The sequence below is a fragment of the Falco cherrug genome, chromosome 8 (genome assembly GCF_023634085.1).
Source record: "Falco cherrug isolate bFalChe1 chromosome 8, bFalChe1.pri, whole genome shotgun sequence".
Taxonomy (NCBI): domain Eukaryota; kingdom Metazoa; phylum Chordata; class Aves; order Falconiformes; family Falconidae; genus Falco; species Falco cherrug.
This window is the reverse complement of record NC_073704.1, coordinates 37715261-37731204: the sequence shown is the minus strand read 5'-3', so window position 1 is coordinate 37731204 and position 15944 is coordinate 37715261. Positions and strand designations below refer to the sequence as shown.

The window sequence follows — 15944 nt, the reverse complement described above, 5'->3', positions numbered from 1 at the left end:
TCTGTGCTCACAATTTTGTTGCATGTTTAGCTCTACATTCTTGTATAATGAAGTCTTCCTTTGGGGATTTTTGTACCTCCAAAAGTGCATGACAAAATGAATGAGGGGCATGTTCTGGCTTGTATTTTCAATTCGCACCTCTAGAAGATAATATTTGGTACATGAGCTCACTTTCATATACGTTTATGTAAAAAAAATAAATAATATCCTTCACGTACTGTATAAAAACTTTGAAATCTTTTACCATCTTAAATTGAAATTACATATTTTCCTGGAATCTTATCCATGAGAAGTTTCACATACTTTTTTTAGACAAAATTTCCTTATCAGTGCAAAAGAAGAGAGCCAATCTTTAACAGCAGATGTAAAATCAGCGTGACTAGGTATATAGTTTTGCATCATTTCCTTTCTCCTTTTGTTTTCATTTGTATAAATTAACCACAGCTTGCTAATGTTTTCACATGCAGCAGATATATCAGAAACTGGACAAACCAAATGTATTCCAAAGTATACAATCTCTGATTACATATTTACTGTGGAAATTGATTAACATTCTGGGTTTTTTGCTCAGTGAATCCACCTGCATATCTGAGAATAACATACAGAAGGCAGTTTGGTGGCTTTCTTTGGGATTTTGCTTTGTTTTTTCATTTGGAAGAGAAAAATTGAATTACTGTCTTTCCATTTTTCATATTAATCCTTGGGTTTTGTTATATCTTCATTCTAAATGTTATTCAGAATTCTTCCTTACTTTTTATTTACATTCAGGTCATACTTTCAAAGATGATTCATATCATATAAATCTATATGTCCTGCTGTTACTGCTGCATCTTTTGTCAGATAATGAAACAGAACAGCACATGGTGTTCCAGATGTACATGTAACAGATATATATTGAACCATACAACAGCACAGTAGTATTTGCAGAATTCTTTATTATTCTCTGTCTTATGTTGCTAAATATTAGTGAAACGTATTGACTGGGTTGTGTGCAATCATCTCAAGAGTTCCTACTCAAATTACAAAATGATGTAACAAGTTCAAATGATCTATGCTTAATTTCTGCCATTTGATGTTTTTTCTTAAGTCCTGCTTCATCAGTTCTTCTAAAATATATCCAGTCTTATCTGCCTTTATTCCTGACTAATTTCAATGATTATGTATCTGGACAGTACCTCAGTTTGCTATCTACCACATTACAGTATTTTTCAACTGGAATCTTGAGGAACTTGTTGCCATCTTAAAATCTAAGTATAGGAAATACAGGTAGAGGAAATTACCCATTTCTCTCATACTTGTCAGCTTTCTCAAGTGTTTTCTTTGTAAGACTTTGATCACAGTTTGAAAGTTCTAATATGTTACATCCTCGTCCTCTTGACTTCCTGTCCTTTATCTTCTATTTTGTGTTATTTTTGAAGACTGAGTATCTTAGAGGATTTTTTTTATATTATTCCATCACATGATGTATTATTGTGCATTATTATAATTGTAAATTACAAAGTTCTGTTCTTGAAGTAAGGTTCATTGGTCAACTAAACATGCCTGTTTAAAAGACTGTCATGGTTTAACCCCGACTGGCAACCCAGCCCCACACAGCCGCTTGCTCACTCCGTCCACAGTGGGATGGGGAGAGAATCAGAAGAGTAAATGTGACAAAACTCATGGGCTGAGATAAAAACAGTTTAATAGGTAGAGCAAAAGCCACACACACAAGCAAAACAAAACAAGGGATTAATTCACTGCTGCCCATGGGCAGGCAGGTGTTCGGCCATCCCCAGGGAAGCAGGGCTCCATCACGCAGAACGGTAACTCCATAACCCTGGGTGTGCCCCCTTCCTTCCTCTTCCCCCAGTTGATATACTCAGCATGGTGTCATATGGTAATGAATATCCCTCTGACTAGTTCAGGGAAGCTGTCCTGGCCGTGTCCCCTCCCAGTTTCCCGTGCCCCCCCCAGCCCTCTCGCTGGCAGGGCCTGAGAAACTGAAAAGTCCTTGACTGAGTATAAACATCACCCAGCAACAACCGAAACCATCAGCATGCCATCAGCATTGCTCTTTCTTCAAATCCAAACCACAGCACTGCACCAGCTACTAAAATTAACACTATCCCAGCTGAAACCAGGACAAAGACACATGCAACTTTTTATCCCATTCACAACCAGGAACTTGTGCTAATACTTCATTGTGTTTGTCTGCAAATTTATTGTCAATTCAGAGACATTCTTAAGTTTCTGGAGCTTGAGGAGGTATGGGAGCAGTTATATACATGCTATTTTATTCCAGTGATTTGCTTTGCTCAAGTACATCACCATCTCTGTCTATGAAGTTATTTGTTTATGTCACTACTATTTTGGTCACATTTATTAGGGAAAAGAGACAAATATCTCATTTAGATCGTAAATGTAAATACATTTATAAATAATTGTCTTTATCCTCTATGCTTTCTTCAATGTGTTTTTTCTGAAAATGCCGCTTCTAAATTGGATATTTTCTGTTCCTCTTCTAGTTTAAGAGGGATTCTTAAACTATTTTTTTACAGTTATTTTTCAGTTAGAATTAACATTTTATTTATTTATTTATATTTCATTTTGGCTGCATCTCTACTTTGATGTATACATTTGTCTTGTACTGCTGTTCCTTTTCCATTTTGCTTTCATGTGCAGTTTCACTTTCCTGATCGTGTTTTACTTAAGGTTTTTGAATATGCTGTCAGTCAAGTATAAGGTAATTAATAGGCTGTGCGGAAATGGTTTTAAATTGTCTATGCACAGTGTATAACAAAATATGCATCATGAACTGGGATGTACATGCACATGAAATGGGATATAATGCAACTTAGTTGCAGAAACTATTACTAAAATCCCACCCTTTTATCAGATCTCTGGCTTTCAGTCTGTATCAGCAAGACAAACTGGTCATTCAGTTTTCTCAGTCATTGAACATTGAAACTTCTAATTTTCCTAGTGTTACCCCTTGATTTGACTTTCTGGCATTTTAACTCTTCCTCCCCGTTACAGCAAACCAAAGAGCCCTGAAAGCAGTAAGCTGGGTGCAGCACGCTCTTCTGAAGGCCTTTTGTGAGCTCTAGTGTTACCTATACAAAGCTATACTGCTGTTGTTGTCCTACACCAATACCTGTTTTGGGAGAATGAACAAACTCTTGTTGTTGTGAAAAATACTGATCCAAGTTCTCATGTGCTATGAGTTTTGAAACAGAGTTTTGTGTGTGTCCTCAGTTCTGAAGGCACTTTTCCTGCATTAGTTAGGTGAGGATTGTCAAGAAAAAAAAAAACAAACACTGGTGCCCTTTATTCAAATCTGCGTAGGAGCTCTACTGGCCTCACCAGCAGTGCTTCAGCAGAGTTGCTCATCACCATGTAGATGCATTCATACTGATACAAGAGTGCCAGAATCCAGACAGGAAACTATGTTATTGATCTAGTGAAATAATATTTCCAGGGGAGTTGTGGGGTTTTTTTATTTATACAGTGTCCAACTTGGCAACATCTATGATTTCTGTAGCATTACAATAATGTAAGTGATAATCATTCCACCGTTCTGGTGACCTGAGGTATTCTTTAGGGTGTTTCAGCAAGGTTCTGCCACCATCCACCCCTCAGAAATAGTTTAAACAGATTACCCTTTTCCTCACTATCTCTGCTTCATTGCTTTCTAGTTTCAGCTAGGTTAACAAAGGTATAAATTGTATATAGTAGAACATGAAGTGCTAATGGTAAAGTAATGAATTTTCTTCCAGATAGCAGCTTCTTTCTTCATTCTATTCACCACAATAATCTAGTGCAATGAATGGGTAGAAAATAATTTAGCGGTATTGAATTGACTCTTAAGTGGATTGTAAGAGTTTATTGATTTTCTGTTAAGCTGATATTTTAATACTAGTATTTGGTTGCTGGAGTACTCTTTCAAGTTTGGAAGAATTCTTTTTATTACTTTTGTTCATTTTTATTACTTGGAAGATATGTGGTTGTTTTCATTTTGTTTTAACCTTACTTGTTCTGCTCTGTTAGATCTTCCCGTTTAAAAAACAAAAGTGGCAAATATTTTATTTTTTTTTCACAATCCTTTCCCCTTTTTCATCCATTTCTGCTCCTGCCCTTGGTTGGATTTAGTATTTTGGCCACAGCTGGTTTTAGCTGCTTGGTGCTTTATTTATAGCATTTTATTCATGAACACAGAGACTGAGCCAACAGCAAATAAAGCTGATTCTATGTTTTGAGCTTCTTTTTCCAATAGATCATGAGCTATTTTGATTTTTTTCTTTCTTCAGTTTTGATTATTCTATAATATTTAATGTATCAAGAACCTTGAAATATAGTTAATTTCCTATAAACAGATGTCTGGTTATTTTCTAACATCCGAGCTGGAATGTTTTGGTCTCAGTTACGGTTATATAGGCCTTAAAGCTGTGATTATTAAAATCAAGATAATTTTAATCTGGATATCATTATCTAGAATATATGTGTTTATTGTATTGGAATACTGTATTTAAGGAATTAAACAAGTTCCAAAGTTGGTATTCAACTTATTTTATCTTGCATAACATTTTACCAGATCTGCTCTTCAAACTACTAAATGCCGAAATGGATGTTAATGGTTTGGCTGTGCATTTGTGAAAAACTTGACTTTATGATTGACATCTGAAATTATTCTTCAGACATGTAATTATATTTATTTGTAGTACAAGTATGATTGAGGACAGCAGAGTAATTGTGGCGAGTTCTTGGAAGGTATTCATGATGACATCAACATGACCTTGAGAAGCAGCCCAATAATTCACTAAGAAAGGATAAAAGTGAGATCAGCCAAGGTAGCCAGAACAGAAAGAAACCATGCAAAATATGAACCATTAGAAATGTAGAATGTCTAACCCCATTAAAATCAGAATGTGCTTAAAAGTCTTGCAAAAGACTCCCACCAAGATCTGAACATGACAGTTACAAAAAGATGCAGCTCCTGAATGTGATTCTGAGTTCAAGAATTGCATTGCTGTGTTCTCTATATACTAATAAATAATCAGATATAAAAACTAACCCAAAGGAAAATAATATCAACTGGAAGACAGATATTTTAGTAAGTTTGGATGGTTGTCTAGAAAAATAAAAAAATTGAGCCTACTTTCAGTAGAGAAATTATTTAATCAGTTATATTGCTTCCTTGTGATTTTGTTAAACAGCACAAGAAGCAATAATAGTAGAGAAACAAGAAATAAGAGTAAAAACTGATATTGTATAGCACAAGATGCACAATTTACCACCTAGACATTTAAGTTCACCATGTTTTGCCTCTCCTATTCCCCCTGTTATGGTAGTTTATTGTTAGGTTCTGGGCTTTTTCATCAATTCATTATTTCTGTGTTTGAAAGGCAGCTAGAATGGCGTGGATAATCTTGGAAAGTAATGGTAGAAGTAGTGGATTTTTTAATTTTCTCTGTCTAGCAATATAAAAGTATTAGTTGTAGTGGGAATGTTCAATTGTTGATTATTTTTTTTTTTCTCTTGCAAAACTGATCAAAATGTGTCTTTTTTTCTCAGCTTTCCAAATGTCCGTATTTCCCTTTAACATTTGTCCTAAGAACTCCAGAACCAATAAAAGAATGAAATACCACCCTGTGAGTTAGTTGTTTTTCTGGGGAGTTCACTTCATTTACATTTATGAGTTGTTTTCTTTGAGTATTTCTGAAAAGTGGTGCTGAGATAGAACCTAATGGAAGTGATTCCCTAACCAATGGCAATAAAGTTTGTCTAATCCTTGTGAGCTATGTTGCTGGCTAACAGAGATCCAACACTGTTAGTTTGGGACTGCCGAAATATCTTGATGTCCACTGTTGGTAGCCTGGTAGAAATTAACTGAAAGAAGGAATTAAATGAAAAGATAAAAATAAACTCTTAAGTCTAAGGAGAATAAGATTATTTATAATACCTCAGGTTCCCACAAAATTCTAGAAGATTGGGATAAATGTAACATTAGATAAAGTTTGTCATTGTCATTTATGATGTTGAAAATAAGTGGTATGTAATTAATACGCATGTACTTGCAAAGAATCTGGTTAATATAGTCATCATTTAAAGAGATGTATACTTTCCATTTGAATTACACTGAAAATTACAGGCCTGCTATGAACAGTTGCTTAATAGATCATTCAGCTGAACTGCAAACTAAGTAACAGCTGGAACACTTCAAATTTATCATTGCAGTTTGGGTTTTTATGTCTTAAGTGTTCGTTTCTTGCATGGAGAAACAAAAATTAATTATTGGAGAGGAAGCACTTCTGATTTTGATATAACACACTTGGACAATTCTATGGAAACAGGATCTTTCTGTTCTTGGTAAACATGGTATCCTACTATGTTCATTGTATCCTTTGCTATGTAATTGCAATTCCAGTTATTATGAAGGTATTTTTGAAAGATACAGTAAGTGAAAAGAAAACCCATGTGTTAAAGATGTGACAATAATGAAAAGACAGTCTTTATTCAAACCAATCAACAAAAAGCATTGATTATTTTTAGTACAGTATAGCAGTGATTGGCAGTGTTCTTCCACAGAACCCCACATAAATCTAGACTAGAAATTCTTCGGATTTCTTTTGTGACAACAGGAATGAGGAATTGCTAAACTCACAATTGTTCTCATCAGTACTAGATTTCTTTCTTCTTCTGTCTTTAACCTCCCCTTCCACCTCACCACTCCACACTTTTGTTTTGTTTTTTTTCTGGTTAACATCAGATTTTTGTCCTAATAACATCACGGTGTTTGTAGGGCAGAATTTGGATACTCCAGATCGAGGCTGATAGATCTGTTTACCTAGCAAGAGGTGGAATTTTTGCTGCTTATTAAAGCAACCACAGCAGTAACAAGCAAAACAAAGAGCCTAATCTAAATGTATCTTTTTAGTTGACTAAATCATAATGTTGAAGTTATGACTTAAATTATTTTATTTTATTCCCTGGCTGTCCAGCTGGTTTCCCTGTCTCATATATTTATTTTCATAGATTCCTTGCCTAGAATATTTTAAAGACAGTACTCATAACTGAATAATACATATGGCATACTATTTTGTGTCTTACATTTGAAAGAATGAAATACATTAGCTAATTTTGATTAATGTGGTGTTCTGTGTAAGTTGGTTCTGTCAGACTGAGTTTTCTGATATTCATCTAAAATGTTATTTATTTTTAGATTACTGATATATATTTATTTGTGGTATTGTGTAATGATTATTATTAAGCAATTTGATTTAACTTGTCATTGATTTTAACTGTTTGAAGTGTGGTTTTCCGTACTAGATTTGTCATTCTGTTACAGACCTCTAAGTAAATTTGGGTATCTTTAGAAGAGTAAAGAGCCCTTAAAAAACATTTAAAAGCTTTATTAACTGGCACTGCCCTTTTCTTAAGCAGTTTGAAAGAGATCTATTATCAATAAGCCATTCATTACAGATATAATACTTAAATGAAACTCATACTTTAAACTGATGCATTAACTTTATGCACTCATCTTTAAAAAACCCTTTGTCTTTATATAAAGTTATGCATTGTCTTGGTAAGAATTATTGTAAATCTAATTCTTACTGACAATCTTAAGAAGATTTTTATATAAAACATTCAAATTATAGTATTCTACGTGACTGGATCCTCCCCTTTTTCAATCATGTTTTTCTGGAGAAACTTCCTCGCATTAAATTTAGAGCAGGTACACGTTAAAAAAAAGCTGTCTGGAGAACTTAAAAGAGAAAGGATCATAGTTAAAATTAAATTGCCCAGCTACTTGTGACGTTCCTTCCCCAGTCTCCTTATCTCTTTACAGCAAGCAGAAAAACATTTTCATGCGTTATTCAGAGCTCGAAGTACATGCTGTAGGTGAATGTCGCTATCATTCAGTATTAAAACACACGATATGCTATTGGATCTGACTTCCACTGGTTCAGGTGGAAGGGATGGTAGAGTTGCCTTAATGTTTTAAAATTGTACATGTATTTTACAATTTTGGTATCAATTTAGAACTTGCAATAAAATGTCAAGACAGGGTCTTTATTTAATTGATTTTGGTTTATATTGTTAAAAAAACTGTTTAAAAACATGTTACCAAAAAAAAAAAAAAATCAGTTCAAATCTTTGTAATGCAGAATGGCAATGCATTACTTTTTTTCAGAGTGTGCATGTTGATTCAGTAGCACATTTCTCTCTTGTGTGACCAAAAACATTGCTGATGACCGCAATTATTTTTGCTTTCTGCCTGTGTCATAGTGTGCTTTTTGGCAGTTTTTGTCCTTTCTGGAAAATGTGTGAAGTATTTGTACGGTACTGCTGTACTTTGTGGGACTGCATGAATGTAGCCTTTCTGAATTAAATTTCTCTTATGTTGTGGTCTATATCACACAACTAAATTTGATGGTTGAGATTGTACCCTTCTAGTTGTCTTTACCTGAAAATTGTCTGCAGAGGTTCAAAAGTTACTTCATGTAACTCTTGTTCTGTGCAATATAGATGCTCCACTTCTTATGGAATTTTATCCTTCTTCCTTCTGGCTCCGTGTATACAATGGCTTTCTGATTCCAGCACAGTTTATCACCTTTAATTGAACAACAGGCAGCATATACTGCAGTTGTACAATTGTGGGTTAACTGGGCATTATGCTTGTGTTGATAATGTGCTTCCAAAAGGGATATGTAAAAAGGTTTTTCCCCGTATTCTTATAAATGGGAGCACTGCTTTGGGTCATTTCTTTCTACCTAGCCACCAGTTTATATAAAACTTTCTATAAGTTAATTGTCTGGGAGTTTCTACAATTCTAAAACATGTTTTTTCTTGTGATGGAATGGTGCTCACTGATTCTGCATTGGCTTTCTTCTCAGTGTCATGTATTTGGGTACATGCATTGCCTGAATGTCTGCAGTAGTTGCCTTGTGTCTAGGTCCAAAACTTACCCCAGGTTACTATTGAGAACTCGGAGGCGTAAATTTCCAAAGTCCTTGTATTGGCTTCCATCATTATTTTTGTTAAAGACAAGCAATCAGCAAGAAAAAAGGAAGCAGGGAGCACTGGGCAGACCCTTCTGTGCTTCCTGCCCCTCCTGGACCAGCCAGATGGTGCCACCCAAGAAAGATTTCGATATGGTCACAGTGTAAGAACCTGAATTTTCATTACACAGTCCTGCTGGTGAATCTACAAGTGACTTTGTCCAGAGCTGCAGGCAGTGCTGGGAAAACAGACACACAAGCTGTACAGAATACAAGGTGTAGAAACATGAATTACAACAGGTTTGATACACAGCAAATTTGGTTGACACTGAATCCTCAGGACTTAAACATGATTTGGTAGGTAACCAAAGGATGAACAGATTTCTGAAGAAACTGACATCCACTTTCATTGAATCCAGGAGTGCTACGAAGATTTTTTAAAAAAAAACAGTAATTTTCAGCATATTTGATAAACTGGAATGTTAAAAGTGCTGTGAAGTTGGCCAAGAGCTATTAGAAATAGGAACTTTCTTTTGGATGCTTGAATAAAACCAGTATCTTCTGGTAGTGTTGTGACATAGTAGAGGAGACTTCAGTAAATGACCTGCCATGGGCATCAGTGAACAAATGTTCCTGGATTTTGTGATCCTTTATTTGTATCTCAAAACTCCCAGTGCCGAACAAAGATGATCAGTTCTGTAATGAACTTACAATCTTTTGCTACAGTTTGAGAAAAATTACAACAGGTGCTACAAAACACAGAAAACTGAACAGTGGTACCTTTAGCATTGGTTTTGACAATAAAATCCTTCAAACTGCAACAGTTTCACATTATCGTGGAGAACTAATACTGGGTTGCAAAATCTGCATGGCCAGATTTTGTACAGCTTTTTCAGAAATATGCAGAGTTTTTTTCTTTCTGAAATATGTCTGAATATGAATAGTATAGTCTTTTAAGAATGTGTTACAAAAAGTGTCTTACAGTAAATGTGGGCTGTTACAGAAGAGGTCTTTTTCCCATCATTACATTCCCATTTATCTTTTAATACTTTTAATTTTTTTTTTAAATGGTTAGAGAAAAGTTGACTCCTTGGAGCACTTATTTCCAAATTCTTTGTTGGAAGAAAAGATTTCCTGGTCAAACCTTCTTTTAAATATGCAGAAATATGTAACTTGCCCAGTGATGCAGATTCTTTTATAATTGTCTGATTAATATAAGTAATTTTGAGAGTCCGTCTATATGAGTGAAATGTAACACGGGCAAGAATGTTCCTGTGCACTGGACTACAACTATTTATGTTAGCAAATCATTGAAATACCCTGGGCGTTGAACTGGCATAGGTGTGAACAAACTGCCACTGAAGCATAACTTGGTATTGAATACTAGAGAGTTAGGGCACCTTCTTAATCTCCAAGGCATAACTGTAGAAGGAGAAATTGAGGGCTTTCATTGCACAAAATGGAATTTGGTTGTCCTATATATTAGGTGAAGTCTTTATATGAAGAGAAAGACATTGGTTTCCCCCTCCTTTGTTGTTTGTTTTTCTATTTATTTAATTTGCTATGGGATTGACCATTACTATTTCTTTCTCATTCCATTATTTTTAAGAAGTGGTACATAGCATCCACTTCCAAGAAGGCTAAACAGCGTATCAGTTGGCTCCGCACACAGTGCAGCTTATGTGTATACATGCAGTCTGCATGAATAGCTCAAATTTGTTAGAGGTGCTGTGTTTATGCAGATAATTAACCCTTATATTTCAAGTTGATTTCCATGAACTCATCATTATTATACAGGTACTCTGGGAAAGAGGACATACAGCAGATGGAAAACCATAGTGACCTAAGTAGAGATGTAGATTGAACATCTATGTTTATAGAAAAAGAGTGATTTCTGTTGGGTTGCAGTAAGAAAGATATTCTTTTACTGGATTTATCCCAAACTCCCTGTCATAAGTAGCAGCTAGATACACAGATACAGGGAGTTTTGCCAGCCTCTGTCAAAAGAACTGTTCCCACCTTATACATATACGTAAGTTACTAATTTTCCCAGAGAAACATGGAAGAGAACAATGCAGTAAACATGTTCATAGTATTATTTATTTTCAGTATCTAATGGGGAAATAATAACCCCCTCCCAATAATTCTGTACAGCCAAGGATAAATTTTCAACTAGAGAAGTGATTACAGATTTGTTCTATGCTTTCAGAACAGAAAGATGTTAATTTTTTTATTCTGATATATTGAAAGAAAGAACATAAATTAAAATACTTTACAGGACCTATGATTTAGACTGGGATTAAATTAGTTGTATTTCTACAGTTTTCTTTCAAACCCTACTATATACTGAAATGCAACTCATTTTTTTTTTCTAGGTGTTAAACTGACTGAGGAGCTTTGGTGGTTTTTTGGTGTTTTGTTGTTTGTTTTTTTAATTGGAATACATTTATTATTTTGGGTTCAAGTTTCTCATGTGATCATATGGTAAACTCTCTTCAGTTCTGAAACATGTTTCTGACTTCAATTTTTAAAGACTCAGTCTTTTTGGACTTCCAGCCGTGCTACAGTACCTCTTGTTCTCTTTTTGTTCGGACTATTAAGCAAGTAGTGTGTTGTGTAGGTATTTTTAGAGGCACATTTAGATAAACTGTGACTTTTTAATTAAGGAACAGATGCCTGGATTTCTGAAATATGGACCCTTGTAGCAACATTTTAACACATTTTAAGTGCTGTTACCTCATTTTTCCAGGTAATCTAAGTATAGAAGAATTGTTTTGTCTGAAACTATAAAGTGGTATGAGTCACAGTTGGCACTTTTAAAACTTCTAAATTGGCAACAACTGTTCTTCTCATATTTCTCTTCTGGACTTATGTGTTTTAGGTAATTGTCAAATCTGGACCGGGTACCTTTCTCAGTCTGGCTGTATATGATCATTATATCTTCTGGTCGGATGGAGTGAGGAGAGCTATTCTGCGTTCCAGTAAATACACAGGGGGAGATACAAAAGTTCTTCGTTCTGATATCCCACATCAGCCAATGGGCATTATTGCTGTTGCCAATGATACTAACAGTTGTAAGTTACAAAGCAAGATACACTATTTTGTTACTTCCAGTATCATTCATTTCAAGATTTTTTTCTTAGTTTTGCAACGTTTTAACTTGGTTAAAAGGTTGGCTTTTTTCATTCTTTGTTGTAGCAATTGTTAGCAAAAGATGGGATATAACCCCTTTCCCAGTAAATAAATACTCTGGAATGACCATTTTCTGCTATGGACATTGTGCTTGTTTGGCAAAAATTAAATCCTTTCTGTCAAATATCAGCAGTTTTAAATGTGGGTTTTAAAAATTATCATATTCAAGCTAACCGCATTTTGTTTATCTTTAGTATGCTAGCATCTGAGGCATGCTGACATTTTCATCTGACTGATAAAACTTGAATCAATTGCCCATGAATCTGAGATGTGGTGATCTTTGCTCTCTCAAAGACATTGGCTGTTGAAGCAAATTTAATAAAACACAGTTCATCTTTTGTCCTTTGTTTTTCAGGTGAGTTATCTCCTTGTGCACAAATGAATGGAGGTTGTCATGATTTATGCCTTCTAACTCCTGATGGAAGAGTGAACTGCTCATGTAGAGGGGATAGAATACTGGTAGATGATAACAGATGTGTGAGTAAGTAATACTAGCTGACACAATGCTTTTCTATGGTGTGATGCTAGTTGGCTATCATAAGCAAAGACAGTTGGCCCAAGCTAATTTCAGTGCTTCTAAATACTGTAAAAATTGATCAGGCAATTCGGCATGGACTGGGCTTTTAACTACTTTATGTCTTCTAAGGCTTTGTGGGGGTTTAAAAAACATTAATACTTACACTCTCCTTAAATTCCAGTTTTAGTAGTTGTGTTTTACTCAACATTTTCCATTTGCAATTTGTTTCTGTTGAGTACAAATATTTTCATTTCATGTCCTTTGACGTATAAAATAATTGTAACTTATTAACCATCTGTTGTATTTAATCATGCAGGATTGGTGTTTTAGTAATTGGGAAATGTTATCACCCTAAGTTGGCAGACTCCTTGGAGACTGGTTTTATTGGAGAATATTCTGCATTACACTGTTCTCAATTCTCACACCTTCCCATGCTTCCTCTGAACCAATATGTCTTAGTACATGGTAAAGAAATATGGGATAACTGTTTTTTTCATAGTTCACAGGTGGTTCAGAATATGTGGTCATTCATTGCAGCTTCTTTAGATCCCACTGTTGCTGTGCAGAATTGATGTTCTTTAACATGAAGTATATGCAGGTCATTCGTAAGGATGCGATAAACATACACACTGTGAACTCTTCCAGCGTTTCTAAATCTGCCACTTTGCTAATGCTGTGCCTTAGCAGGAGTGAATTAACTGGAAAGCTGTGGTCTGTTTCCCCAGGGATGACCCACACCCATAATATGGAACATGACTTTGCTTCTCCCTTCAACAGCTCTGGCTGGCTGGATTTTAAATTGGGGGAAAGGTGGGGGGGAAGTGTGCAGTTCCTTGTGTCTTTGTTACTGTCACTGTATTACAGCTCTTCTGCCACAGTTAGAGACACCTTCCAAATTCCAGTGGTTTATTGGACCTTTACCTTTGTAGGACAGAAATTCTAACTCTTAGATCAAGTTCTCAACTTCCATATGTATCTGCCAAATATGCCTTTTCTGCTGCTTTAGTTTTATAGCTTTGACCCACCTGATTTCTCTAAACATTTTTTTTATCATAACAGTAGAGACACTATAACATTCAAGAAAAAATATATTAATGTTTTGTATATGATTTAGCAAGATTTACCATCCTGCTAGAAGCTTAGACAGTTAACCTGCTTCAGACTCTTCTGTGGTAGTCTGTTGCTCCTGAACAGCGTAACAAGTAGCTTTTCCTCTACCGCTACAGAGTCTCTCAATAAATGCTGGTTTGTATGTACAGGGCTTTGTTGGTGGTAGATGGGAAGTGATGTAGTCCTTCACTGACATACCTGTACCGGTTGTTTTGCAAACCTACTTGTTTGCTAATAGAGTTTAATTTGATCATGGCGCTGATACTTTTCATGCTGGAATGATGTTAGGCTCTCCTGGTACATCTGAATCAATAGTATTTTAATATCAGTAACCTCATAACAGGAAAGAATACTTTGGTATATGTTGGTTAATGATCAATTGAAGAAGAGCAAGAAGTGTGCTTCTGTAAGGACAGTCTTAGTCTCCCTCCCACCATCAGCAGTCACAGTTGTGTAACTGAATGATGACTTATCTGACTTGCTTGACAGTGAATTAGGTTTTTCTAGTTTTAGACCTAGTTTTGGCTGGATCAGTGAGCAGAGCTCATTCAACTTCACACTGCAAGATCACTAGAGCCAGTTAAAGAGAGCTAGTGAGAACAGAAGGCTTTCTACATGTAAAGGGTAGAATGACCCTTTTAAGTGTTGATGTATTTTAAATTGGCTCAAGGCATCCTTAGGGCTAGACCCCAGTCCTTTAGAATCAGATTCTTAGGCTTGGCAGCTCAGCTGCACAGCTTTGTGAGGAGCCTGTAATTAGTTTTATACTATATACCAAGCTAATTGCTTTGTCATTGTATCTAAGATTCTCATCCTAAGATTTCTTTTGCTATGTTAATTTTGGATCAATAGCTTTGTCTTTTGCTTCATTTCTTAATGTATTGCTTTTAAATGAAACCAGATGTGTTCATTAATTATGCATATAATCGGTATCATCATACAGTAGCTACCAACATGTCCCAAACAAATATCTGAGTTGCTACAGCTTTATTCTGGGCTTTCACATGCTTCATAGTTCACCTTCCACCTTTACCTTTGGCTCACATACATGTCATTGTTAGTTGTTAACTAAGTATTTACATATTGCATTATAAGGTCACTAAGATTTCACAGAAATACTTGGTTCTATAATTAAATATATGGAAGTATGAGGGTTAAAACTCATCCTTCATGACAATAAATATACAGCTGATCTAGAGTCAAGATTCGCTAAAAAAGTAGTGTACAAATAACAGTGTTTCACTCTCCCACGCTGTCAGGTTTTATTGATTGATCAAGAGACCTCTTGGAGCTGGAAAATTCCATTGCCTACCAGTCTGCACTTGGTCTTTTAGGTCAGATCCTTAACTTGCTCAGCTAGCATTTCCATCCCTTTACTCATGGAATAAAGTACAGGAATTGCCGAAGGCTTGGCAAGAGCTGCCACTGTCTTCTCTGAATCTGGCAAGGAGCTTTTCCTTCATTGCTAGGCTGGCAAGAGCCTAGTAGGTTGTTTTGCTTTCTCACAGCAGGGCAGAAACCTCATTGCCTGGTAAAGTCGACAAGACAAATTGTAGCAGGTTTCATGGTTTTCACTGCTTGGTTAAGGTATTTATATCATAAATGTTTCCGTTTCCTAGATTAATTAGAATCAGAAAAAATACAAAGAAGAATTGGAATTCCTAACGTCTGGAGCAGTAAAGAGACAAATCTCTCAGTGATCCTCATTTTACCTTCATTAAATGTAATGGATGTCATATATTTCATGTAATAATTTAAACTTGTTCATGAGTGCAATAAAAGTCTTGGTTTGTTTGGAGCTGGGAGAAAAAGTTGGCAGCTGGCATCCCATAGAAGTTGAAAAAAACACAACCAAGATGAAAAATGTCACTGCTATTATGGTAGTAGGATACTATCTTAGTAATAGTTATGATTTTTACATAGCTATCGTAATTACTACAGGGATAGGCAAAAATATCTGCATGCATCCATCAGGTCTGTCTAGGGCTATATCAGATTAGTTACTGAAGTTGAACCTTAATAAAAGTACTTTTTCTCAACTGTTTCTTTACCTTGTTGAGGCAGTGATCAGCAGTGGAAGTGAAAGAGGTTATGCAGATAAAATCATAGGTCTGATAAGTTACAATATTATATGATATTTATAT

General features: G+C 35.4%; 1 protein-coding gene across 1 annotated transcript in view; it reads left to right on the top strand.

The window, feature by feature from the left end:
* The window catches only part of LRP1B (LDL receptor related protein 1B), a 470805-nt gene that overhangs the window by 310567 nt on the left and 144294 nt on the right, over nt 1–15944 (top strand). The window contains exons 42-43 of the mRNA XM_027815297.2: nt 11863–12055; nt 12529–12654. Of these exons, the coding sequence (XP_027671098.2) occupies nt 11863–12055; nt 12529–12654 (319 nt within the window). The remainder of the gene's footprint in view (nt 1–11862; nt 12056–12528; nt 12655–15944) is intronic.